This window comes from Sphaerodactylus townsendi, linkage group LG05 (assembly GCF_021028975.2).
Source record: "Sphaerodactylus townsendi isolate TG3544 linkage group LG05, MPM_Stown_v2.3, whole genome shotgun sequence".
NCBI lineage: Eukaryota > Metazoa > Chordata > Lepidosauria > Squamata > Sphaerodactylidae > Sphaerodactylus > Sphaerodactylus townsendi.
This window is the reverse complement of record NC_059429.1, coordinates 32,438,823-32,466,812: the sequence shown is the minus strand read 5'-3', so window position 1 is coordinate 32,466,812 and position 27,990 is coordinate 32,438,823. Positions and strand designations below refer to the sequence as shown.

General features: G+C 42.9%; 1 protein-coding gene across 2 annotated transcripts in view; it reads left to right on the top strand.

Annotated features, from left to right (window-relative positions):
* Positions 1–27,990, top strand: part of DENND1B (DENN domain containing 1B) — a 228,878-nt gene that overhangs the window by 56,962 nt on the left and 143,926 nt on the right. For both annotated transcript variants that reach the window (XM_048496683.1, XM_048496684.1), the window contains exons 3-4: positions 2,999–3,042; positions 24,320–24,369. In XM_048496683.1, coding sequence (XP_048352640.1) covers positions 2,999–3,042; positions 24,320–24,369 — 94 coding nt within the window. The remainder of the gene's footprint in view (positions 1–2,998; positions 3,043–24,319; positions 24,370–27,990) is intronic.

Below are 27,990 nucleotides of genomic sequence, written 5' to 3'. Positions count from 1 at the left end.
GGACGCTGGTGGTCTCCTCCTCCTCCTCCGCGACGACGTCTGGCTGCCTTGGCGGGCTGAATGGTCTCCCGGCCGCGCCCGGGTCCGCTGCCGCATACCCTTGATCGTCCCCCGCAGTCCGGGGATGCTCCGCACACAATCCGTCCCTGTAGGGGACGGAGGTGCTTGCAGCTGCTTTTTTCTTCTTCGCGGCAGGCGCCGCTGGAACCGCCCCCTCTTCTCGCGCCTTTTTCTTGCCGCCTCCCGCCGTCTTAGCAGACACCTTGCCTACCGGCTTGGTCGTCTGCGATCTGTCTTGGTGGGTTGAATTGGCGGCAGAGGATCTCGTCCTCTCGGCAGAGGAACGAGAGAAGGTCTCCTTAGGAGGAGAGAAGTGGCGGCACTCCATTTCCGGGGGGGGGGAGGAGAAGTAGAGGGGGAGGAGAAGGAGGTTATCCCGGTTTGCACCAAGGGAAATACCTCCTGGTTGTGAAGATAAGAAGCAATAAGGTAGTCAGAGAAGAAGACTGAAGAAAATTGAAGAAAAAACTGAAGAAAGTTGAAAAGTAGCAGGAGCTCTGAGAAGTTCTGCTTTCCCTGGATGAAGCAGGAACGTTACTGGAGATCTGGGTGGGCGCCAACCGGTCTACAGGAAGTGACAGAATTCTAGTTCCTGCTTCCCTGAGATCCAGTTGGAAAACACCCATCAAGATGTCCCCCGCCTCCAGTAGAACTAAAGAATCACTGATCATGCGATTCTTGAAAAATCAGGTTGTGGAAACGCGGAGTGGACTCGCATTAGGAGCGGGAATCATATGATGTCCCCCCCCCCAACATGGGTTTTATACCGTGGTTAGCCTGCATTTATTGGCCCCTTGTGGAAGGGGCCCTAGAGAAGGAACAAAGGGTTATGGTTTGTGAAATCCTTATTTCTTTGCGTAGAAGGACTAATTTTTAGAAGCCCCGTTTTTCAATCAAAAATGGGCTCTCAAGAGTGGATCATAGAAACTAAAATTAAACATAAGCACAGTTAAATATAAAATGTCCCTCTAAAAGGGATTATCAGCTGAGCAGAAATCAGGTATGATAGAGGCTTCCTATCCATTGAACTTGGAAACTAGCTGGAGATGGATCCAGCAATGAAAGAGGGGTGCCTGAATAGCATTCATTTATGAACAGGGCCAATCTTGTCCACATCTTATATCCAGTCCACAATATCTGCTATTCATATTCCACTATGTGTGACCATTACTTGCAGATACTTGATTCAGCTTTCTTAATAATCACTTGATACTTTACTAAGAATTTAGTACAAAATTTTTCTTTTGGATGAAATAAATAGGCTTGAATATAGTCTGTAAAGCTTTTGGTAAAACAGTTTGGGGTGTAGCAAAACATATGTGATCTTGCAGTTTGGTATAAATGAAAAAAGACAAAGATGCTTTGTGGATCATACATCCTCTATGGTAACAGTCTTTACACAGTCTTTTCTGTTAGCTATTCCCACTCTCTCACCCATAAAATTGGCATAAAATTGGCCTAATGTTGCCAGTTCAGATAGGTATGTAGAACTCAGTCCAGCCAGGAGAAGTAAATTTAGTCTTTGTAGATGTTAAATGATTGCATAGCTGCAGAATAGGATTATTCGTTCTCCTCCTGTGCTCTTTTGTTTTTTGTCTCTGCAGCTTTTGTATTTGTCACAGAGCTGTATTAGATGCAGAATGAATGTATCTACAAAGTGGAACCAAATAAAAAATATTTAATCCTACTTTTTCCCAGGAATTAGGATAATTGTTTGAATTGCAACCACTGTTTCTAAGGCCTAACATCAAACAGATCAATATTGTGATCAGAAATTATCACAAGTGTGCCCCTCCCTCTTCTCCTCTCTGTTGTGAATTCTTCCTCACCTTCTTTTCCTGACCTTATGTACAATTAGTATCTCATATCCCACAGTAAGATTAGAAGGTGTGCAGTGCAGCACCCTTGTTTAGATTTGGTGTGACTTGACCTGGTTAGTAGCCTGTCTGGGAATTTGTGCGTGCTTGGTTAGATTTCATGGACGAAATCAAGTCTGCCTTATAGACTTAGTATATTATACTTAGAACATCTGGCAGTTTATGGAACGCATGCACTCAGATTTTAGCATATAACATGTATTGCTATGTTGTGCATATAATGTGTGTTGGTTTTCATACAGAGTGAAAAAGTGTGGTGTTTCATTCACGTGTAGAATCACAGTTCCAAAGCATTTTTGGGTTAGATCCCACAGATCTGTTCTACTAATGGTGGTAGCATTTTCTGGTAGGTAGAGGCTTTCAAATTTGGTCAGTAGACAGGTAAAATAACTTCTCAGGACTCCCATTGGCTGCCCCTGATATAATGTGTTTAAGAGTTTTATAAAATTAAGTGCTAGGATACGTTTGGGAAACACAATCCATGGAATCATCCATGAATCTGTAATTCTTTAAAAAGGTATTACTTTGCATATTTTATTTAATGTTGACATAATGTTCACCTCGTTACCACAAACGTAACAGATGCCAAACTATAGTTGGTGAGCATGCTGTGTTCTGTAATATTCTTAATCTTCAGTTGTAAATCCCAAATGTATGTGTGTGTGTGGGGGGGGTGGTGGTGGTGGTGAGGACTGAGAATAATGAATAGGCTTGAAGTAGGATCTTGTAGTTATTTCTGTTTCTCATTGCCTTTTATATTTTGCATGTCAAAATAAATCCTTTAATAGATGTTCAAGGATCCATAGGGTTAAAAGACCCTTTTAAAACTAAGGCACAATAATCCAGTGTAGAATAACCTTCTATTGTTGTGCTACCAAATATATTGGGAATTTCATACATATATTTTTTTAAAAAATATTTTGAATAATCTAGCACCTTAGTTTTGAATAACTTTTTTTCTACCTGTCTGTGAGCCTGAAGCTACATTTAATATTAATATACTCTGCTATAATACTCTGTTCCTTTGCCTCTGATTAATGCTGTCTCTCAATTATTTACAGATCCTGTGGTGTTGTGGAAATTCCCAGAGGACTTTGGAGACCAGGTCAGAAACATGAGATTGATCTTTTGAAAAAAGATTATTATTGTTGTTGTTGTTGTTTGTTGTTAGCAGCAGCCTTCCTGTAGGCTTTTTAAAGTTCTTCTGCTCAGCTGCAGAAAGGCAGGTGGCCGATAATTGTAATAAATTTTCATCAGCTGATTTGATGATTAGGATGTTTGTGGCGGTAGGAACAGCACATCATGTTAGTTGCTTTCATGGATTTATCACATTATTTTTAATCTGGGCTCATATCTTGACCCGACACCATTGACGGTACTTTCATAGCAGCAGACATAAGCTCAGTTCCAGTGGAATAAATTAGGGAAATAATGAGTGCGCTATCAAAATTGCCACTGTGTTCATGCTGTCAATGATAATCTGATGGGGTTAGTTTTCCTACAGATTTTCAACACTGATACAACACATTGGCTGTGTATATGGTGCACCAAGTATGTTCAGCATTCATGGAAATTCTTTCTTATGTACAGCACATTCCTACGCCAGCCTTCCTTGAAAGGTAGTGTGGCTGTTGTGTTCCTTGGCAGGGCTTCACTGACAAGGACGTAGGTAAGGGGGGGGGGTTCCTGGGGTTAACCCCCCCATTACATGGCCGAAGTTCTCCCCCCCGTTTATGATTTTTTTGTATTTTAAAGTGTTTTTTCAGTATTTGGCCTGCAGGGGGCGCAGGTTTTTGGCTAGCAGGCCACCCGCAGGCGGAGGAGTATGCACCCCCTGCTGCCTGCAGGGTGGGAGGGGGGAAAGGCCGGTGGCTCAACCTGGCTGGCCGCCAGGCGCACACATGCCCCCAAAGCAGGGGTGACGGGCGAGAGGAGAAGCCCGGGGGAAGTGCCCGCCTCGCTGCCTGCGGGGCGAGTGAAAAGTGCGCCCGCAGCTCGGCACAGCCGGGCGCAGGCCCGAGATCGCCCCAGCCCGCAATGAACGGGGCAGGCAGAGGGGAAGGGAGCCCTTGGCGCGGCCGGGCCGGCCCCAGGCAGAGGAGCACGCATTCCCTGCTGCCTGCAGGGCGGGTGAGGGGAAGGGCCGGTGGCTCGGCCTGGCTGGTCGCCGGGCACATGCACGTCCCACAACCAATGGGGTGGCGAGAGGCGAAGCCTGCGGCAGGGGGTGAACACACCTGCCCTGCTGCCTGCAAGGCCGGCGAGGATGGGGCTGGCAGCGCGACCTGGCCGGCCGCTGGGGGAGCACCTGCCCCAGAAGCAACAGGGCGGGCGGAAGGGAAGCCTGCGACACGTCCTATGGAGCCTCCTCCCCTCAGCCAGGCTGGCCCTTTTCGGGCCCTCATGAAGTGTTTCCCGCGCTGAGGTGAAAGCGGGTGGGAGCTGAAGGGGAAACTGGGCTTGCTTTTTAGGGTGCTCAGGTCCCAAACTAGTGGAGCTGCAGTACAAGGGCGGAAGAGCCGCAGGTTCCCGACCTCTGGTTTAGGGACTCCAAAGTTATGGACTCCCAAAGTTGGTTTCCAATGGGAGCTAATAGGTGATGGGGGCTACACCTTTGAGGGTCCATAACTTTGGACCCCTTGAACCAAACTTCACCAAACCTGGGTGGTATCATCAAGAGAGTCTCCTAAAGATACCCTGAATGTTTGGTGCTGCTAGCTTAACAATTGCACTCCTGACAGCAGGCACCCCAAATTTCCCCAGATTCTCCTGTTAAATTCACCCCTTTGGCATGGATTTAATGGGAGAATCTGAGGTCCCCAGTTTAAACATTGAAAGTGATGCTGTTTCAGGATGGGGGATAATCCACCCCAAAACAGCATCACTTTCAATGTTGTTTTAACTGCAGACCCCAGATTCTCCCTTTAAGGTGGATTTAAAAGGAGAATTTGGGCTCCCTAGTTTAAACACCATTGAAAATTATTCTGTTTGGAGGTGAATTCCAGCATCACAGCATCTGGGGGGCGCAAAAACTCAGATTTTGCACCGGGCTCCATTTTCCCTAGTACGCCTCTGCCCGGGAGGGGGGCAGGGGGGCGGGGCAGGGGAGTCTGCTGTCCCTGGCCTCGGAGAGCTGCTTTTATAAGCATTGGAGCGGGGGCGGGGCTTGGGGATGCATGGCCACGCCCCCAGGGGGTGGATGGGGGCATGGCCCAATCCCCCAACCTCCCCCATAAAAAATCTATACCTACATCCCTGGCTTCACAGAAATCAGTGACCCTCAGTACCAAGACTTTTACAGCCTTGCTTCTAAGCCCAGATGATGTCCCTGTGTATCTCTTGGGGTCCATGCATTATTATCATTGGAAATTTATAAATTGGATAGAAACAGTTCTTAGAAACTTTAAAAATCAGTTCACAGTTACAGTAAGTTGAAGGGGAATTTTTCCCCAGGATGATTTAGGCATGACAAAAATGATGGTGTTCTTAAAAACTCAATACCATCTGTTTGTTGTTGTCACATTTTTATTCTGTCTTGCCAAGGAGGTCAAGGCAACATGTTTGGGCTCCCCTTCTTTTTTAATCTTTAGACAATCCTGTGAGGGAAGCTGGCCTGTGAAAATGTGCCCCAATGAGGTTTGTTGCTGGGTGGGGATCTTCTAAATAGTGGTCTAGTACTCAGATTTCTAAACCATGGCTTGCTCTTCCAATTAGGTGTCACGGTTCGACTGAGCAGATAATCCCAATTTTAAAGCAACCACACTTTTTCTGCAGGCGCCAGCTGGGGGTGGGGAATGGGCCACATTTCTCCCCCCTGCTGCCATTAAAGAATTTTTCCTGCATACCCCCAGCATTCTACTGTGGGGGTATGCATAAAGGTTGATAGACCACGACTGTACTTATTGTGTGAGGTAAATAGAAATCACACAAATATTTAGGAAAAAGTGGTTTCTATTTACAGTCAAGACATAGAGATGAGCAACAAAAAATTATTTAACAGGAAATAAAGTATTTAATAGAGTAAATGCTTTGTGTGGATTGCTTTAATGTTCAAAATAAAACTTTCTCCCAATTCCACCCCCTGCAAGTTGCAGACTTTTCCCAATAAGAGTTGCTACTCTGTTCCACATAAAGATGGTAGTTTGGTCTGTTGAGGTGCAGTGGTTGAGAAAGTTGTTTGTTTTCGCATTAGAATATAGTTCCAAACAAATATGCACAGCCTTTGTTGAAACCATTATTTTGTGGAGTTCTGTGGGGTTTCCGCGCTGTATGGCTGTGTTCCAGTTCCGGACATTTCGTCTGCATCTGTGGCTGGCATCTTCAGAGGAGCTTCTTCCCCTGATGAATGGAAGAAATAACTGCCATGGAGATAGAGGCAGGAACATCCAAACTTTTCCACTTGCATATCAGTTGTCCAGGCTTTACTGTGATCTTATCCAAAACTTCACAGCAGAGCACCTTTGAGAAAGATAGGGGAAAAGCCAGAGAAATCCTGGGAAGTGTACAAATGCATCATGGTGCTATCAACAAGCAGCCAACACAACAACAACACATGGAGTAAAATATTGAATTTGGTGCTGTGGAGCCATAGATAGTCACTGCTGAACTCCGCTGATGCTTATCTGACCTTGATATCACTTTTAAGTTCAATGCTAAGGATATTGGGCTCTCAAATTGCACTTTGTTTTTAAAATGGTCCATTGGTCACTTACCATGAAGAGGCCTTCTCCTGGCTGGTGATGAAGGCATCTTGGATGGGTGATTTCCCAACCCTTTCTCAGGGAGGAATGAACTAAAACTTGCTACTTCCTGTGGAAGGCTTGGGCATCCATCTTGTGCCCCAGTAAACAACTGACAAAGCAATAAGCAAAAACTCTTCAAACAAGATAAGAGAACAGGAAGTACAAGGACAAGGATAACGGTAACAACAACAGTAACTGTAACATCAAGATGATAACCTAAGATAGTATGTGTAAGAACTAGGTTATAGGCTAGAATTGGAGACTGGATGAGAATCAGGGAGGGCCAAGATGTCCTCGTTGCCTGCCAGGAGAAGACCCCTTCATGGTAAGTGACCAATAGACCGTTCTCCTGGAGGTGACTAAGGGCATCTTGGATGGGACCTCCCCGAGCAGTGTCCCTGAAGAACAGGCAGGATCAGATCAGTCTCCGAAACTTTGTTCTAACACCCTTTTACCAAAGGTGGCCTCTGCAGCTGCAAGAGAGTGTATTTTATGATATCTGATGAATGTTGACATGGACGACCAAGTGGCTGCCCGGCAAATGTCTTCTACAGGAAATAGTCTCCTAAAGGCTGCATTTGTGGCTACACTACATGTTGAATGTGCGGTGATTCCCAAAGGAATAGGTAGGTGTGATGCCTTGTAAGCCTCAATGATGCAGTGTTTTATGGTGCTACTGATGGTTGCCTTAGACATTTGGGCTCCCAGATTTGGTGTGGAGATGTTGATGAACAGACTCTTGGTTCTTCTGATGGACTCCGTGGATGAAGGCTTTTAACACTCCAGGTTATGCCACAGGATTTCCTTGGGATGAGAGGGAGATGGGCAAAATGTAGGAATGACTATCTCCTGTTTGACATAGAAGCTGGAGCCCACCTTAGGAAGGAAGATCGGGTCAAGCCGCATCGCTAACCTGTCCTTGTGGAAGGAGCAAAGGTTGGCATTGATAGAAAGTGCTCTGAGTTCAGAGACTCTCCTAGCTGATGTAATGGCAATCAGAAATAAAACCTTCTTCAAAAAGAAGCTTACCAGCAGATACATACACTCTCCCTTTCTTTTTCCTCCCCTGTAGGGAAGAAGAGAACTATAGTTACATGGGATCATTGCCTGGCACGTTTCAGTGTGTTCTCCTACTGCTTTCTGATTGCAGAGTAATAATAGAACATTTAAGGTCACTTCCTAGTAATGATCCTGTATTATCTTGCTCAATCTTTTTTCCCTTGCTCGCTGCTCTCTTGGATTGTATCTCGACTGCAGGGGAAACTCAACTAGGACGCTGAGAAGTCAGGCAAAACCTCCAGCAGGACCCAGTTTGGCTTAGTTGCTAACGCTCTGCTTTATGGTTCTAAGGCATCAAAGTATAACTCAATGGAAAATGGATTTATCTTAAATTTAGAGTAGGTGAACATTTCGGGTGAGCTGCTGTGGGACCCTGTGTTTTAATAGACGAGCTTTTGCCTGCCTACTTCCATTTTGCTCCCACCTTGGGCACTGGAGATTTACTGAATCACTAGCAAGGTACTGAATCATTTAGCAAGTCTCTCCAACTTCCTTTTCATTGTGTTTCCTAAAACTGTGGTTAGAGACATCACAGCTCTCCAGAGCTACCTTGCAATAAGCACTACTGCCCTTTGTTTTCTTTACAAAAGGAAAGTAAATGCTCACAATAAATTTGAATGCATGAATTCCTTGGCTCTGACACTTTCAGATCTTCCAACTTTTCTGCTTCCCTTCTCCTGAGCATGTGGCATACTGCCTAAAGATCTGTATATAGTTAGAACTTCAGAACTGGGTAGCAGAGTTTCTCAAGCTGGTGTCATATCAGGCACAGTTGAATAGTTTGCTATGATTATCTGACATCCATATATGGTGAAAACTTGGTCCATGATCAGAACTGGGGGCGAAACTAGACAAGACTTTAAGAAGTCCGTTCTAGAATTTCTTTCCCTGCAGCCACACAGCATCTCCAGACAGCATTTCAGGGACCTGATTTGGCTTAGGTGATGAGGAATGAGAACCAGCAAGGTGTAGTGGTTAAGAGTGGTGGACTCTAATCTGGTGATCCAGGTTCAATTCCACACTCCTCCACATAATGTCTGCTGGGTGACCATGGAATAATAACAGTTCTCTCAGAACTCTGTCAGCCCACACAGAAGCAACTGGTGTCAAAACCACCTCTCAACGCCTCTTGCCTTGAAAACCCTCCGAGGTCACCAAAAGTCGGCTGTAACTTTATGGCGCACACACAGGCACAATGAGAAACGTGTTCTACAGTCTTGCCATAAGCTGGGATCAAGTGAGCAACTTGGTTTATGAGCAGTTGTTGACTCTGTTTTGGACCTTTTGATAGATCCCTCAATTTCAGAAGCAGAAAACTGAGCCTTAAGTCCTCCTGAGCTCACAGAATTATTTTTATGGTTATTTGAGTCATGCTTATAATTTTTAGGGATCATTTGATGGTGAAGGGTTGGTTTTAGAGATGACATCCGTAAAAGATCCAAATGTATTTGTGTTGAAGTATAAAGAAGATCACTGACTTCTGCTAGAAACTGAAGTTGTTATATGGTAGTTATTTTAGTTCTTAGCATTATGGTTATAATTCTGTTGGCACTTTATACTGTTTGCACTTTATCCAGGGATATACTTATGACTGTCAAAACCAAACCATCACCATAAAACTACTTTGATAGAGGCTGTGGTCAGGATCGAAAGACATGACTCTAATGCTTGCTGTTTCTTGTTGTAACTGTACTTATAGATTAAGTAGTCACCAATTCAACAATTATATTTGTTCTTGTTCCTTATTTTTTGTACATAAACATGGGCTGATTGGATAAAATGGTGAGTTGTATCCCAAGAATTGCAAATGGAGTTCTGCTCATGAAATTGACATTTCCATGACTTCTACAACTTCCTGCAGCAACCCAAAAACTGTTCCTATAGATGCAGCATGCAGAGCTACAGCTTTTAGGAAAAATCTGTGGGAGATGTGGACCTTTTAGGAGAATAGAACCAATCTTCCAAGGCCTATTTTGGATCATTTTATCAAGCAAGAGAGAATCTATAAAGCTAGAAATGAACTTTATAATTGTTACCCATGCTTTTGTATTGTAATGGTTGGGATATACACACAGCTGGATATAGCTATGTTAGAGATTGTCCAATGGATAAATAGGGTACATACCTTGAAAATAAATGGTAGGTGAGTTTTCAAGGTGATGATTTATGTGTCTCTGTAAGGATCCATTTTAAAAATAAAAATCTAAGTATACTCACTTGTAGATTTTTCATGTCTCTGAACCTGTTGAATTGTAGCTAAAATACTAGTTCAGTGGTCAGTTAAGACATTTTATGAGTATGGTTTGGGTAACCTCTTACTCTCAGGGGAAAAAGATAATTTCTTGTTTAAACATTTTAAAGACAGGAAATTACCCTCACATTCAGGGACTAACAAAGTAGAAGGACCTTTAATCCTCCTTCTCTTTCACTCCTGAGCATGCATTAGTATCTCTTGAAACTTGGGCTCTTCCTATGTTTGCAAGTAGATACTTGACAGTTTAAAAAGTTGGCTTTGTCTGCATTTGAGAGTACAGGTGGCTAGTCCAAGTAGATATGTTGTTAGGATTATCATGGTTTTGTTTTGTAGCATTTTTCCACAAGTCTAAAACGTTGAACTTAATCAGCATATGGTATAGACTAGCCTCATCTCTAGCAACTCTTTTGTTATCTTGTTATTGTTATAGGTCTTAATGACAGTTGTAAGCCATAGTTCTGGATGTAGGGGTTAGTCTACCCTAGGGAGAAGAGGGAGAAACAGCAGTGTGGATTATGGAAATATGAATTGATCTAAGAAGCAGCTCTCTTGTAATAGAATGGAGCTCAAAGAAAGACAGAGGAGAAGCTGGTGAAAAGACGATGGAATATGATGTGAAAATGATCATTTGAATGCTTTCCTTTTCATTCCCAGCTGCTGTGTTCTGGTGAAAAGGCATGCATTTGTATATCTTAAGGCTGGGTGAAAAAGGGCCAGATGAATGGAATTACTTGTTAGATATGTTCCATTTTGAGCCAGATAAATTATGTGCATTTTAATAGACTGTATGCATATGTTACCCAATTTTATTGTACAGCTGTAATATTGAGACTATTTTTTTAAAAAAATCTCTTTTATCAAGTCTAAAACTTTTTAATTTAATGTGAATCTAGCCTTTCAGACAATGCACATTAACCAGCAAATGTACAGAGGAACCCTCTTAGTCACTGCTTTTTAAAAAAAAGGCAAAATGCTTCATTGATGGCTGTGTGTTTTTAACAGTCACATGGACAAAACAATTATTTTTCAGTGTATATTTTTCAGAGCTGTATATTTAGTAAAAGGTCTTGCAGTGTCTTTCTAAATAGTGTGCTTAATAATGATTGCTTTGGTATACACATGGAGACTGTTCAAATGGCTTCTCTGTTTATGTCAATGGAGAGGGCAATTCTGTAGTTTGGCTTCCGTTTTCACTGCCAAGCCTTTGGCCTTCTCATTTCTTCCTTCTCCTTGGATCTCATGTTGTAATTTACTTGCTTGTTTCTCCAAGTCAGGCTGCACTGACACATGTAACCTTAGCAGACATGTACTCTTTCTTTTGGAATTCTTGACACACACCGGTTTTATGCCTAATAAAGGTTTTGGATTTGGATGTACTCTTTCTACATAAACTGTGATATGTGACAGGCCCGTTCCTCATGGGCCTTGCAAGCCGGGCTGCACCGGCATACTTGCCACTGGTGCACGCCTCAGGGCCCTTTTCATGGTGCCCTTTGAGCGGCCCCAGCGGCCCATGGGGCCACGTTCACACAGGCACGCCGGCACAGATTTCTCTTACCTTTTCTCCCAGCCGCTTTCACACTGGAGAGGCCAGGGGACATGCCCCTGTGGCTATGGCAATACCTCCATGGCTGGAGGCCAGGAGATGTGTCCCCTGGCCTCTCCAGAGCGACAGTGGCCGGGGGACAAGGTAAGAGGGATCTGCGCCAATGGGGGGGAAATGCCGGCATCCACCCGGTGCCTTTCGCTTGGCACCGAGTGGACATCGGTGTTTTCCAAAAGACTCGCTCATTGAGCGAGTACGAAAAACGCCGTTTGGGGGGGGGGGTGCTCCGCTGCACTCCAGCAGTGGCAGTGGTGCGAAGTCCTCCCCCACAATGGCATTTTTACTGGCCCCACACCAGTCTATCTGGCCTGTGCGGATCGGGCCATACAGAGAAAGTTATATACATATTTACTTCTCTAGCAGAAGAAGATATGGGTTCAGTGGAAGACATATTGAGGTTATTTCAGAATTTTCCTCTGCCTGTCTTTCTTGTACATTTTTGCAGTCAATTGTATTCTCACATCTGTGGTATGCTGGAAGCAACCTCAATCACAACTGTCTGTTTTGGTAGTCAGCTCCCTTCAACTTGATTAAATGAATAATCTAAAAATAGTAACATATTTTAGCAAATATAACAAATCTATTAAAAAAAATTTAACCGAAGTAGTTGTCTTTTATCAAGATTGGGTTGAACGTGTGAATAAAAGGAACAGGCTTCTGGTGCTTAAGAGATGTACGCGCAAGGCAAATTTGATTGAGGAATGAATTTTACAACTGGGTGCATCACAGAAAAGACTCTTTCTCTTAGTGACCATCCCCCTAATTTCTGATGCCAGAGCTATTGGGAGTCAGGTGTCTGATAAAGCTCTTAACGCGGGTAGGTTCATTTTGGAGCCAAAGGTACAGCTCCCATATTGTTAAGGATTTATAGATCAATTCCAGCATTTTGGAATGTGTAACTGGAAGCCAGTAAAAGCCTTTTCATACTGGAATTATATGTTCCCTGCTACAGAAGAAAGAATTAGCCTCCTATTGAGCAGTACAGCTGGGTGTGATGTCATCCAAGGTGACTAAAGCATTTGGAAAAGCCTGGTCCATCTCAGCACTTTTTTTTACAGCTAGTAGCAGTTAATCAGCTGGTTCAGAAATGGTGACTGGAATGTGCACACAGCCTCCATAGGCAGTCTCCTCTGTCTTCAAAGAAAACCTCTTCAGAGGTGCATTGCAGCAATTGAGCTTGGGTGTCACCAGACAATAATGAAGAAGAAGAAGAAGAAGAAGAAGAAGAAGAAGAAGAAGAAGAAGAAGAAGAAGAAGAAGAAGAAGAAGAAGAAGAGGAGGAGGAGGAGGAGGAGGAGGAGGAGGAGGAGTTTGGATTTATATCCCCCCCCCTTTCTCTCCTGCAGGAGACTCAAAGGGGCTTACAATCTCCTTGCCCTTCCCCCCTCACAACAAACATCCTGTGAGGTAGGTGGGGCTGAGAGAACTCCGAGAAGCTGTGACTAGCCCAAGGTCACCCGGATGGAATGTTGAAGTGCACAAGCTAATCTAGTTCACCAGATAAGCCTCCACAGCTTGAGCGGCAGAGCTGGGAATCAAACCCGGTTCCTCCAGATTAGGTACATGAGCTCTTAACCTCCTACGCCACTGCTGCTCCAATGGATTAAAGTAGTAAGACTATTTCTGACCAGAAGCAGGCACAATTGGTTTCATGTGGCTCCACTTATGGGGCTTTTTCCCTCAGCTTATTTACCACTTCCTCGTCATGGTTCTCAGTTCCTGATTTTCGCTCCAGTTTTCTTTCCTGCAGGAAATCTCTTTTGAGATGCATAAAGGGTTGCCAACTCAGGACTGGGAAATTCCTGGCAATTTGGTGGTGGATCTTGTAGAGGGCAGGGCTTGGGCATATAATGCCACAAAGTCTACCCTCCAAAGCAGCCATTTTTTCCCCCAGGGGATGTGATCTCTGTAGTCTAACAATCAGTTCTAACACTGGGACAGCTCAAAGGCTTACCTTAGGTAGTAGCAATTGTTCCCAATTTCTGATTTAAAAAAAAAAGAACAGATGTGTACTAAAGTGGTTTTACTTTGAAAGTTGTATGTACTATGAAGATTAACAATTGTGGTTTGTCATGACCCTGTTGCAACTATTCAGTTTGCTAAATAGTGGGGATGCAAGTGTGCCTCAGGGCACAGTGGGAGTATCTTTTGGTATTCTGGATTCTGTCATTGAAGAATACATGTTGCTAGATAGCCACAGAATCCTAACAAAAGTGATTTAGGATAGACTAATTCAGTGAGAGGTAAAGTCCCTCTTGTAGCCGTACCTCTAGTTACCACATCCTGGGCATTAAAGAGGCCATGATATGGCTCCAAGAATGGCTCAGTTTGCCCAGGAAAGTCTCAGAATTCTATCTCTGATTTGCCATCTTTGTGTTCTGCTGCCATATAGATCCTAATGTACTCCATGTGTGGGCAACAGGGATCCAGCAAGCCGTATGTGGCCCCTGAGATCCTTTTGTATTATTTTTGGTAGTTGCATTTTGGCATCATCCATATTCATACAATGATAAGCAAATTATCATAACTGTATGTGATGTTCTTCCATTTTTCTATGCCTCTTATCATTAAACAAGAGACTAGCTCTTCCTCACTATGTATGTTGTCCAGTAAATCTAATTTTCCTGGATGTACACTATTATAAAATTGAGACAAAATTGTAATTTGACCTTCATAGTGCTTTTCTTGTCATATGTTTTGTTTGTTTTATACATTTATTAAATTTTATTTGGAATATTGTAAAAGAGGCCTGATAGCTATTGCCGTCCTTTGTAATGATCATATAGCTGGGAACAGACTTTGAAAGAAAACATGGAAGCATCGAAATTCCATTCCAGTACTGAATCCACTAAAATGCTAATTTGTAATAATCACAACTTCCATATGGTGTTTCCCAAGCCTTGCAAAATGCATGCATTTGTATATCTTAAAGCTGGGTGGAAGAGGTGTTAGAGCCCCTTCTGTCTCCCCTCTCCCATTTTCATTGTAAAGATATGATAGTGTTATTGAATAAATTATTCATTTTTTCCTAGCTGTAGCACCCAAAGCCCCACTAATTAGATGCTGCACAAATATGACACTCACGAGTGGTTTTGAGTGTTGCTGTGTTTGTCAGCCACAGAGTATAATGGAATCTCTGCACAAAACAGCTCTAGAATTAAGTGTGCGCTCATACTCTAGTGCTTGTTTTGATGTAGTTTTGGAGAATCCAAATACAATTTCTTACAAATACCATTAGAAACATAGTGGTATAGAGATGTGTTCAGTGCTGATTCAGGTATAGTAAACACTGGACTTATACTGAAGGACTAAGTTGTATAGGAATGAGGTATATTGTTTCAACAGTTATTGATTTTAATCTCACATGCAGCTAATGACTTCAAAAGAGAATTTGCAGTTGTAACTGTGTGTGTGAATAGGTGGCCAAAATAGCTGGGTAAAGTGATGTTCTTATGAGTAGCTCCTCATCACCAGTGCTGCGGTACCTTCTGTAGAGTGAATGGATTAGATTATTATGTTCGATACAGTAGTGATCAAACCATTCTTTGTTATATTTGGAAGCCTTGGGTTTGGGCAGGGAGATGGATTGTAGTTTCTCAACTAGGCCAGAGGTTAATTGTTCGAATTGATATATTCCCAGTTCCAGAGTAACAGCCCTTATTATATCCTCTTTTAGTTTGGTTGGATGTTCTTATGAGCAGAGAGAGACTCTTAGCCCATTTAGCCAGACAGGATTAATGGTATAATTCACTTATACTTAGTACAGAGATATGGACACTCATATTCACTACCCTTCCCTGTTCTAATTTCTTAGTGTACCGTGCACTTGGGGAAACAGATCCAGGTGAGTAGTAACAGTTGAGAATTTGTCACTCAGTACTTTTAAGGATTTGCTTTGGGGTTTTGGTTCCCTAAGCAAAAAATAATAATCAATCTTTTATGACCCTTATAACCATATTCCTGATGGGCTCCTCCTATTTTTCTGTCACAGCTGACGTATGGCAACCCTGCAGGGTTTTTAAGGCAAGAGACCTTCAGAGGTGGTTTTTCATTGCCTGTCTGTGCTCCATGATCCTGGTATTCCCATCCAAATACTGACCAGGGCCGACCCTGCTTAGCTTCTGAGATCTGACGAGATAAGGTTATCCTCTACTTTTCACATATGGAAACAGGAAAATTCTTGTTCATGAATATGTGGGCTAAGAATAGCATCTGGCAGACCAATGGCATGGCTGACAACGACGAGGCCAGCATAGATTAGACTCAACTGTGTCAAAACGTTAAAGTGGAAACTAAAAACTGATGCATGCAGATGGCTCCAGCTTACAGAAATAGTGACACAAGCAATAGTGGAGGCAGAAATAAGGAAAGCAGTCAGAGAAGGAAGTTGTACAATGATAGATTACTTCAATGACCGTGGAATTTTTAAAAAGCTACAATAAATGAAGTTCAGAATGAATGTACCACAAAATGTAAGAGCAGGTTGATTAATTAACAGAGTCAAGAGAAGCTGAAGCAGTTGTTTTCAGGAGGCATAAAGTAAGAATCAAGCTGAATAAAGGTAATGAGAGAAGAGCTTCTGGGGCTAATGAACAAATTGAAAACTAACCAGCTGACAAATGTATTAGCAATAAAAAAAGAATCCACAAAAAATCCACAAAATTATGAGGCAGTTAGAATAATATCGGTTCCAGGAACTTTGGTGGAAGGGGTTATCATAGAATTATTAGATACACAAAGAAGCATGCCCTACTGAGGAAGAATCAGCATGGTTTCTGTAAAAGGGAAATCTATGCCACCAGCATTTTGGAGTACTTTTATAGGGTCAGAAAGCACAAGGGTGGTCTGGTAAGCATATATTTGGATTTCCAAAAGCTTTCCACTCACCAAAGGCCCCTGAGTAGATCAGCAATCATAGAATAAGAGACTGAGTCCTGTCTGGGTTTGAACTTTGCTAAACAAAAGGGAACGGAGTAGTGTAAGCAGTGCAGTTTCATAGGGTTCAGTATGGGACACAGTGGGGTTTAATTTGTTCATAAAAGATCTATGGTTGGGACTGAGCAAAGGAGTGACCAAGGTTGCAGGTGACACCAAATTACTCAGGATAGTAAGAAGCAAAGGGGGTTGTGAAGGGCTCTAGAAGGTTCTCTCTGAATTGGGAAAGTGGTGACAATATGCAAAGGAAGCTCAAAGCTTTTTGAAGAAAAGGAAGTCTGACTGAAATGTACATTGAAGATATGAACTGACAATAAACCTATGAGAAAGTAGATTGGGCGTCATGGAAGATGTCAGCCCAATAGGTGGTAGCAATGAAAAAAGACAAATTGTAAGGGTTTGTTAAGAAATGAACTGAAAACATAGCAGCTAGTACTGTAGTACTGTTGTATAGAAATATGATGCATCTGCCTATGTAATTCTCTGTGCAGTTCTGGTTGCTGTACCTGAAATATGGTATTGTAATCTTGGAAAGGTCAAACAAAATGTCCAGGTATTTGGAATACCTTCCCTATCAGGAAATGCTAAGGAGTTTGATATTTTTTAGTTTAACAGTGTCAGGATGGGGTGGGGTGCTATAGAGATTTAGAAAATTATTTATGAGAGATAAAAAAATGGGTAGAACTTTTTCTGCCTTTCCCATACTAGAACTTAGAGGCACCCCAAAAATGTTGGCTAATAGATTCATGTCAGACAAACAGAAGTACTTCTTTACCCAGAGTAATTAATGTGAAAGGGGGTTAAAGAAGTCCATGAATGATAGGTTCATCAGTGGTTATTTGCCATGAGAACTAAAATTGAGCCATCTGAGGATATTTGGCTAGCCCTCGTGCCAGTAATCATAAACACAGTGCTGTACTGTTTGACCGTATTCGTTTAATCAGTGATCCTTGTGTCAAATTGGAGGCTGGACCAGATGGCCTGTTGGTCTAGTCCAGCATGGCTGTTCTTAGATGACATAGCAAGTCAAATGGGTCTTAGCAAGTCAAATGGGTCGCCCTACGGGGATGGGGCGGTATAATAAATCGAAATAAATAAATAAATAAATAAATAAATAAATAAATAAATAAATAAATGTGTGTGATAAGTGCAGTCTAGTCACAACCGATTTATGGCAACCTTGTAGGGTTTTCAAGGCAAGAGACTAACAGAGGTGGTTTGCCATTGCCTTTCACTGCATAGAAATCCTGGTACTTTTTGGTGATCTCCCATGCAAATACTAACCAAGGATTACCTTTTTAAGCTTCCCACATATGATGAGATTGGGCTAGCCTGGGCCAATCAGGTCAGGGCAGCAAGTCAAATACACACACATGTATCATGCTATACCATGTAGATGCCTTGGTCCAGTACAGATCAGGAACTATGCAGAGCAGTAGTAGATCAAAGATCAATCAGGAAATTCTTAAACCGAAATAAGTTAATAAAGGAAGTGCCTCTCAGATTACATAGCATACCATTTCCTCACTATAACCAAGTGCAGCCTTTATCCTCCCTTCACACTTGCAACTAAGGAACCATGTACATCTAAGCATATGAATAGGGCAATTTCACTTTGCAGTTTCAGCCTGTTTCCTTACCACATTCTTAGAATTAGGAACAAAGATTTATTGAGTAATGGTGTATCTCTACTCAAATTACTGTTCCAGTACCTCTTTTTAGAAGTTGACCAGTGGCTGTTGTTACCAGAAAGCTAGATCAGAGAATGTATATATGTACTGTTCTCCTTCAGATAACAGTAGACTCCTTCCTATCCCTCTCACTTTAATCCTAGACACTCTTAACAAAAGCAGGTTCTTTTGCACAGCTTCCCCCTGTTAGGTTGTTGTAGAGAAATCTCTCTCTCTTTTTAGATACACTCCCTTGAAATGCCTCATGTACAGATTTCCTTGCCTTCTCACTGAACAATTTCAGTCTTCTGTCTTCCACACACAGAGGCCCTTTCCGCACGGGCTATTTACAGCACCCTAGGGATGGCAAAAACGCCGTCCCTAGGGAGCTGTTTGCATGGGGGGCGTAGCTGCATCGCAGCCGCGCCGCCCTCGCTCCCCCCCAGCGGTGCGAAGCCGCCATTTTCCCACCTTGCTTCCCGTGCGAACGGCAGCGGCTGGAAGGCGCCATCTCCCCCCCTTTCCTGATCGACGTACCATCCCTGTGACCTTCCAGCGCATCTCCCGGGCCTGGGGACACGCCCAGAGCGGTCACGCAGGGCAGGGGGGGCATGTCCCCTGGCCTGGGCGATGTGCCGGAAGGTCCCAGGGAAGGTACGTCGATTGGGCGACGGCAAAGCACTGCGCCGTCTTCCCTGCCTTTACCGGGACCATTTGTGTGAACGGTCCCAGGGTGTGTGTGTCGGCGTTGTATACGCCGACGCACCCCCCCCAGCGTGACCGTGCGCAAACGGCCTTAGTGTTCAGGAATGGGTTGCTATTGAGCCGACAGTTAGCCAAGGCCCTAGGGGTTTGTTTTCTGTTTTAGGACTGAGTTCTTGTTCTTTCCCTCTACAACCCCCCCCCCCCCCCCGGCAACAGTGCCCAAACTTTGTTCTTTCCTGCAGATTTACGGCTGTTCAAAAATTTTTTTTCTTTTGATACCTGCTGTTCAAATAATGCTCAAAAGAAATGTAACACACTCGGTGATTCAACAGTAACAAGATTATAGCTTTTCTCCTCGTATGCTAGATTTGTTACCTTTGGGAATTAATGGAGTTACTGGTTTGTCATCTAAATATAAAGCACACCAGCACAAATTGTGATTCAAAGCTTTAAAAACAACTTTGAAGTTTTTGAGTGTTGCAAATGGCTTAAGCCAGTCATCTAGGTAAAGCATGTCTGTTCTTGCGCATGCACTCTCTCATACCCAAATGTCCAAACACCAAATCCCTTCCTTAGCACCTCCTGTCTTTGTGGGGGAGTTATTTTTGTTGTTGTTAAGCTATTGTTCAGGTGACAAAACCTGTCAAACATATTTATTTATTTTATTATATTTGATGCCCTGCCGCTCCTGGCCAAAGCTGGGCTCAGGGGGGCTTACACATATTACTTAAAACAACAATCTTATAATCAGTTTCCACATAAACCAAATAAGAAACTTTAAAATACAATAAACATTAAAGATGGTGAAAAACAGGACCTCTATTTAAAGGCTCTACATAGCCTCAAAACATCAGCCCCATCCAATTAATTATCTAATTGTTAACCATCAGGACAGGGAAGGAGTGGGGATAGAATACAGAGGACAGCAAGATGGGATGGACTTTGGTTGCCTCAACCAAGTATGTCTCAAGCTTGTTATAAAAGTCTCCTTGCTTGAAAACGAGCAGCAGTGGTGTAGGAGGTTAAGAGCTCGTGTATCTAATCTGGAGGAACCGGGTTTGATTCCCAGCTCTGCTGCCTGAGCTGTGGAGGCTTCTCTGGGGAATTCAGGTTAGCCTGTACACTCCCACACACGCCAGCTGGGTGACCTTGTGCAAGTCACAGCTTCTCAGAGCTCTCTCAGCCCCACCTACCTCACAGGGTGTTTGTTGTGAGGGGGGAAGGGCAAGGAGATTGTAAGCCCCTTTGAGTCTCCTGCAGGAGAGAAAGGGGGGATATAAATCCAAACTCCTCCTCCTCCTCCTCCTCCTCCTCCTCCTCCTCCTCTTCTTCTTCTTCTTCTTCTTCTTCTTCTTCTTCCTCCTCCTCCTCCTCCTCCTCCTCCTCCTCCTCCTCCTCCTCCTCCTCGGCAGCTGCATAACCAAGGACATCAGAATGGGTGTCCAGTTTGTACATTAGCACCTCGTCTTACTTGAAAGTTGGAATTTCCAATATTCGCACTGGACTTTTCCTGCTTTGAATCCCTTTTCTGGACTGTCCCCTAATGATACCCCAATACCACTATGCAATACTTCTATAGGTCAATAGTCTGTCCTGTGAGACTTCTGAAGATCAGCTAATTTGCTGTATTTCCACCCTATGACAGTAAGTACCTCTCCTTCTGTGAAGTGATGGATGTGGACAGATCTATGTGTTCATATATCTTGGTAATATTGTTATGCAGAGGCAGTTACTTTTAACTTGAAAAATTTCTTAGTGAATTCAGATTGAACAAGGAAAGGAGATGGAAGAAATCTTCTTTAATGGAGCCTTTTTATTTCTGGTGCTTCATAAATCAATACAGGCTTTGTACTGCTTGTGTATTCTGTATAGTCTAGATTTACAGCAAAATTCTCTTTCATTGATGGTTTGCTTCATTGTATTTGGGACCTGAATGCCACTCATCTTAAGAACAAATAGAAGTGCAGAAAAACACATTGCTCCTTGTACCAGAGTGTCTGTTTAATAGTGGCTGCTTTAAATTGTGAATTCCTTAAACCATGTCTCTTAAGAAAAGTGTTGCCTTTGTTATTAAAGCATATTTTCTTAGGTTACATTCACTATAACCTGAAATATGTCCTATTTCCAGGTTTTCCTGAACAACAGATGTGTCTCTGAGAGAATCTGTGTACTATTTCTTCATTAGTTGAGAATGAACCCTTTGTCCACCTGTCCTGCAAAAGAGACAACTGTGCTTTACCATTATGTCAGCTTGGCCTGCCTACTGGTCAGACCTGACTTAAGTGCAAGACTAATGGCTTTCTATTATCCATAGGACAGTGATATGTCACAGTGCTGCTGCTTGTCCGTACTGTGCAAAATCAACTTTTAAACCCATCAAAAACACTATTTAAGCATATTATTACTGTTGTGTCCCTGAGAATATTTTCAACCAACTGCATGCTGTGTGTTGAAAAACCTGGACGGCATCTTATTTTCAAATCTGAATAACACCTATAATTAAAGGAGAAAACGGAGCCCTGCAAGCTAGGTAGGGCTTCCGTCTATTGATCTGTGTAAACCCGGCTTACGCTGTCAGGGGAGAAACAGTCAACTGCTGAGCTGCTTTGTCACTGACATAAGCTGAGAGGATTCCCCCCCCCCCCCAGTACTGTTTATACACCAGTCTATAGACCTGCTGGCTGGTTGAATTTTAAAGAGTGCTGAGGTTTAAAGACTTGTCCCCTGAGGGATGATCCTGCCAGTTGGGAAGCGAGCTGAGGCTGTGTTTTGCAGAAGGTGTGTGTGTGTGAGAGAGAGTGTGAGCTTGTGTGCAGACTGATTGAGGGTAGGGGGAGGGATGGAAGGCTGCAGTTGGAAAGTCTGGTAGTTTGTCTGCCTCTTACAGTGTTGCATAGGGAACTGATGCATTTATCTATTGCATTTATCTACTGTTTTCTTTTGTGTGTGTGCACACTTTTGAACGAGGAGCAGAAATATAGCAGTCCCTGGTGATGCAGTTTTTCTGCACTTTCTAATAGTTAAGTTTCAGATATGCAGATAGTTTCAGATGTTATGTGAGCCCAGACTATATTTACTGATAGCTTTTTTGAAATACTATTTCATTATTCTTTTAGAAGTCAAAAATACAGATTTCACTAGGAGAGTTTAAACGATTGCAGTAATTTTAAACCTTTATGTGTGTAGGAGATCTATATTTATTATACTTGTATTTAGTTGCACTCTTTATATTTTAACACCTATAATAGGGTCTGATTGCCATACATAAAAGTGGGAAAGTGTCTTCTAAAAACTTGAGCTGAAATAGAAAGATCTGGTACAGATTCCTTGTGCAGGTTCCTTTCAAACCATAGTTTGCAAATGGAAAGTCAGACTTGGCAAAGTACTTTTGGTCCCATTTTTGATCCCCTCTCTGGATTAATATCCCTATGTTATTGCATGTGCATAATGAAAACTGTTATTTTCTTGTAAATCAGAGATTGAAGCCATGGTTTTAAATTGGTTTGCAAGCCATGGTTATGAGTGGGAATCCAGTCTGCCTTAGTGCAGATGTAATGTGAAAGTACATGTAAATGACAGAAAAGGAAGGGCAAATTTCTTGAGTGAGAGTGAGAGAAGCATATATTCTGCAGTCCATCTTCTGATTTGTAAAGCATAACTTGCAGGATAACTTCATTATATATACACTGGGCTAAGGAAACTAGATTTTTTTATAATAGTTGAACTTCCACAAATGTAGAATGCTTTTCCAGACTTAGCAAATTGCATTGCATACTGTTACTACCGCTTTAACTGCATGTTGCTCTGAAATGGGCTTTCAAGTTTCTGCTACATGGTAATCTACTGGAATCCAACACACATTTGAAATGGGTGCAAGTTATGTTTACTAAAGGATGGGGTGTGAAAGGAGTAAAATCTAGGGCAGGCTTCCCTGCTTCCAAGGCAATATCGAATTCTCAGCCTGGAGCACATGGAATATCTTTCCACGTGTTGTTTCCTTTTTCATCCAATCCTGTAAATTGCTCCATGTGTGGTTCTGTGCCTAATATTGAAATGAACAGAGAAAACAATTGTGCGCAAAGTAGCTGTTGCACAAGGCATGTGAGGCATTGTCTCAGATGTTCAGTTTCGGAAATGTGGTCTTGCTCTTGTCTTGTATGTGTTGAGCTGATCCCCTTGAGAATTGAGGATGGTGAACCCAATGTGCTTTTGGTGATAATGATTTTCACGCATATTTGATCACCTGTTAAAAGCAATGTTACCTCAGTGTATACTTTTGGTTTTCCTGTAGGACACTTTCCTTAGCTTGTTCAGCTTGAGTGTTTGTCTTTGATGTGCAACTGGACTCACATCTTGCTCTACAAAATATAAAAAGCAATTCAGTCAGATACACAAGACATCCTGTAACAATGCAGTAGGACTAGGATAGCAGAAATTAGGAAACAATGCCACCAGGAAAAAGTCTGAGGCATGACATGCCATAGATATTTTATTCTGTCAGTATGAAGATGGTAAACTTACTCAAGGAGGAACCTGTCTTGCTTGTTATGCAGCTCAGTAAAGTGCTGTATCACCACCATACTAGTGTCCTGTTAAAAAGTCATATTCTGAAGTGAAGGAAAGTTGGCAAACATTTTTTTCCACACGTATGTGGAAAAAAACGTTATTGTTGCTATTCCTTTTTCCTCAGCACCTTGTAGGGTATTTTTACATTTTTATTTGACACTAAGTGTCATCTTAAATGGAAAAGAGAAAAAACGATTTCACAATTACTGTCAAATTATGAGAGCATTACATTTTTAAAACATTTTTGTTTCTAAGTCACAGGGAAGCATGCTTAGAATCTTTTGCAGCTGTCTGAAAGGGTTAACTGGACTATTTCTGTTTTTGTACCCAGTGGAGAGTTCCAGCTTTTGAAAGCATTAGCTTATGAAATGTGTACAGAGTTGTTTAGCTCTCAGTAAATTTCAGTTTGCTGCCAACTTGGTTCCCCTTTCTCTGCTTGCATTTTAATTGAAACAACATTTGTATTTTTGAGCCAGGATCTGTCAGAAATCCCTGTGGCTAGTCTGTAGTACAAGTAGCAGCAGACGCGGCCTACCCATATGGTACCTTGCTTCTTGTAAAATCCATATGGCCTTGTTGAAGGGAATCCCAGCGGGGATGTATAGGGTGTTAATACCCTTCAGGCCAGGCCTTTCCCTTTCGGGGTTTCTATGGCATTGTCTTTGCAATCTGCCAAAGCACAAACTTAATTCCTTTTTAATAATCAATTATTTCAGTCCAGGAACGCATGCTATATTTATATAGAGAGGTTTTGCAGCAAAATATTGTTGGATTTTTAAAATTTTAAAAAGTAAGCAAAGCAGTACTGCAGAAGTAAGTAACATGCTTTCATTTTTCACTTACAGGAAGTACTCCAGAGTATACCAAAATTCTGCTTTCCATTTGATGTTGCAAGGTACGCCTTAATTTTTTCCCTATTTAATGGGCAAAGTTAATATCACACACATATAGAGTTAATGTTGGAAACCTCTGAACTTCCCTGTAGGTTCTTTTGGACAATTGGTAGTGTTCCTAAACATTTATTTCAAAGCATACCTCATTAATTTTTGGGTCAGGTTACTGTCCCAATCGTTAAAAAGAGATTTCCACACTGTAGATCCGCATTTAAGATTTCATCAGTGTAATTAATTTTTTAATGCATGTGATTAAATAGCAAAAAAAATATAAATGCTTAGTATACCTATGGTATTAATTTATTGTGTGTCAGAAGAGACTGGTTATAGCATTCAGAAATTTCAGTTATGCTGCAGCCAGGGTTTTGACTGGTGTGGGTTTATGGGAACCATATCACTCCAGTCTTGCCCTATCTACACTGCCTCTCTGTCAGTTTCCAGACACAATTAAAACTGTGAAGCTCTATATGGATTGGGGCCAGCATACCTGAAAAGCTGCCCATTCCCTTATACTAAGATGACCAGATTTTAACATTGGTAAAGCGGGACACCAATATAATATATATATACTATATATATAATATGTATAATAGCCACATGGCCACCGTATATTCCAGTGATGGCAAACCTTTTTAGTTCCCTTCCAAATCTGCCCGCCCATCCGTCCTCCCCCTCCAACTTTGCGCCCCACCGCCAGACCTACCCAGGCTCTCAGGGTCCCCGGGAGGCACAGCAGCCCAGCTGCTGCAGCAGCAGAAGACAGCCCGGCAAGGCGAAGCGAGGTTCTGCAGTGACCGTCACCAGCACGAGACAGCCGAGGAGAGCTGGTGAAAGAGCACAGGGCGGGAAACAGGGGAGCGCCCCATAGGTACGCCATCATGGGTATATTCCCTTCCCGTTCTCCCGCCGTTCCCTAGTTTGTCGTGCATTCTTTCAAAAAAACCGGGACTTTTTAAAAACACCGCAGGACACGGGACAAATTGTTGAAAATCGGTACTGTCCCACCAAAAGCGGGACGTCTGGTCACATTACCTTATATACCCATCAACCACTATAGTCATCTTCTGAGATCCTGTTTTCCCCCCTTCTGATATTAGGCAGTTGCTAGCCCAGGAGATGGCCTTCTTAATTGTGGCACCGAAACTCTGAAACTCTCTCCCTAGAGGGACTCACCTATCTCCTTTGGTTGCCAACTTCTGCCAGGCAGTGAAGTCTTTCTTATTTTGTTTGACATTTCCTCAGTATATGTATTTTACCTTGGTTATGTATATGTATTTTACCTTGGTTTTAGTTTTTTGAATGATGCTTTTTGGTTTGGTTTTAATAGTTCTAAAAACATATTTTCATTATGTATGTTTTTAATCTGCCAATTACCTTGGTGGTCCTGATGTGGTCAGAAAGGTGGGGTATAAATTCTGTAAATGTATAAATAGGTAAAGCTATTTTCTGCCAACTGACAATGCATAACTTGAAACAGATAAAACATGGTCGCCTTAGAACAGGTGTGGGCAATTATTTTTTCCATGGGGCTGCATAAGAAACAGAAAATATTGTGGAGGGCCGGGCCAAAAGGCTGAACTTAATTCTGCATAATATTTATTGTATTTCTGTATATAAAAAAGCAGTAAATAGCATTGTTTTGACAAGTGGGCAAGACTAGTATATGTAGATCTAAAGAATGTACCCACAATCTTCCAAAAACGAAAGGGTTCCTACAGCCCAACCTTTAGGTCCACAAAACCTACGTCAGGTCCCTTTCAATTCTTGACCATGATACAAAAGAAGGTTGAGGCTATTTTAAATCCAAGGAGACTTACCATTTGCAGGCGCTGTCATCTGAAGCGCCCGACTGCTTGCACCCACCTCGGAGACACGCTTTCCTCCGATTCTCAAGCTCATTTCGCACAGCAGAATGTTACAACGAATTCATTTTCCATTTATTAAAAAAAGGGAAAAGAGTTCATTTATAGTGACTGCAACGCGTCATAAATATGTTGTGCGGAATGAGCCTCAGTCTCATGCTCTCAACCTGACTCCTCTACTCCATCACCTCCCCGTGCTCTGCATTCTCTGCGCCCCCACTTTCCCCCCACAGCCCCTGTCCTTTGTAAGCTCTCCCCTTTGCAAGCACCCCCATGCCCTTTATCGATCTGCCCCGACACCCACGGCACCCCCAAAACCTCAGCCCACCCTACTCACAGCGTCCTGGGCTGCCCGTCGTCTTCCATCACGGGGGGGGCAGCCACTCATAGATGGGCCCTGGACACCGCGCAGAAGGAGGAGGGACAGGGATGCTCTGGCGCGTGAAAGGGGACCGTGGGAAGTCCTGGGTCCCTCGTCCCCTCCAGGCCCTGAACTGGAACCGAGAGACAGAAAGGGGGTTCCAAAGCTCCACAAAATGGCTGCTGCCGCCAACCACTCAGGAAGCCACACGAGAGCAGCCCACCCCTTCCTCTCCACCTCAAAGACTGAGAGGCTAGAACAACGCGCGCCCTCTGGCTTCCCATCTCCGTTTGCTCCGTGGGGGTGGTGAGAGTTTTCTGCATGCGAAAGAAAGGAGCGCCAGGCGTCCAATTCCAGTTGGAGAGCGGTTCCGATCCTGGTGGATTTGGAGGAGGGTGGTAGAGACGTTTAGTCCAATGGATATACCTTTGCTGCATCCTTAAGTTTGAGTGATGTTGTTCTGTTATTGCAAAGGATCTCTTACGCCAGATCGGGCCGTACAATGCCCAGGTCTGTCATACGGGCCAGTCAGGGTCTTCCGGCGGGCAGGATGTGGCCCGCGGGCCTTATAATGCCCAGGTCTGCCTTAGAAGGATGGCTTTATAGCCTAGTGTGGTATTTGATATAAGTTTGGAGTCAAAATCTCTTAGTACATTTTCCTTGGACAGAGAACCATAGACACTAAGCAGCTGAGGGTACATTCCACTGTTTTCCAACCTCTATTGTTTGTTTGGCAGTAAAAAAGCCCCAATGAGAACACCTGCATCATTGCTGCTACAGGATGTAGTGATGGCCAAAGGCATAGCTGGTTTTTAAAAGGGGATCGGAAAGATGGAGGTTAGATCTGTCACTGGCTGCAGTGAGGGACACATTCAGGGGCAGTAAATACCAGAACCAGAAGGCAACATCAAATGATGGCCTTGGCCTCTGTGCCCTGTTGTTGGACCTCTAGAGAAACTGATTAAGCATTGAGTGAAGCTAGATGCTGGACTAAATGACCACTAATCTGATCCAGCAGGGTTCTTCTTTGATTAACTTGTGCCACTACTGCCCATTTCAGTGATGATAACATGCAGTGCTGGAATGTGTAAGCACAAATATGTTTGGAGGGGTAGCCTTAAAGAATATTGTGCAGCTTCATAATTTTATTTAAGTTGTATTGTTTATTTCTTATATTTGCTGTTAGGGTGACAATGTCTAATCTAACAGATTATATTGATTTAAAAACAAACTTTAACTTGGTTGATACATACGATTATTTGGACAGACAGCAAATATTTTAGAAAATTCATAATGATTGTTAATGCAAGTATTTTCAATAGCAGCAGATATCAGTTACAGTTTTAGTAGAGGCATTCTGTCTTATACGAAAGGGTAGAAGGGAATGCTTCTTCTTAGAT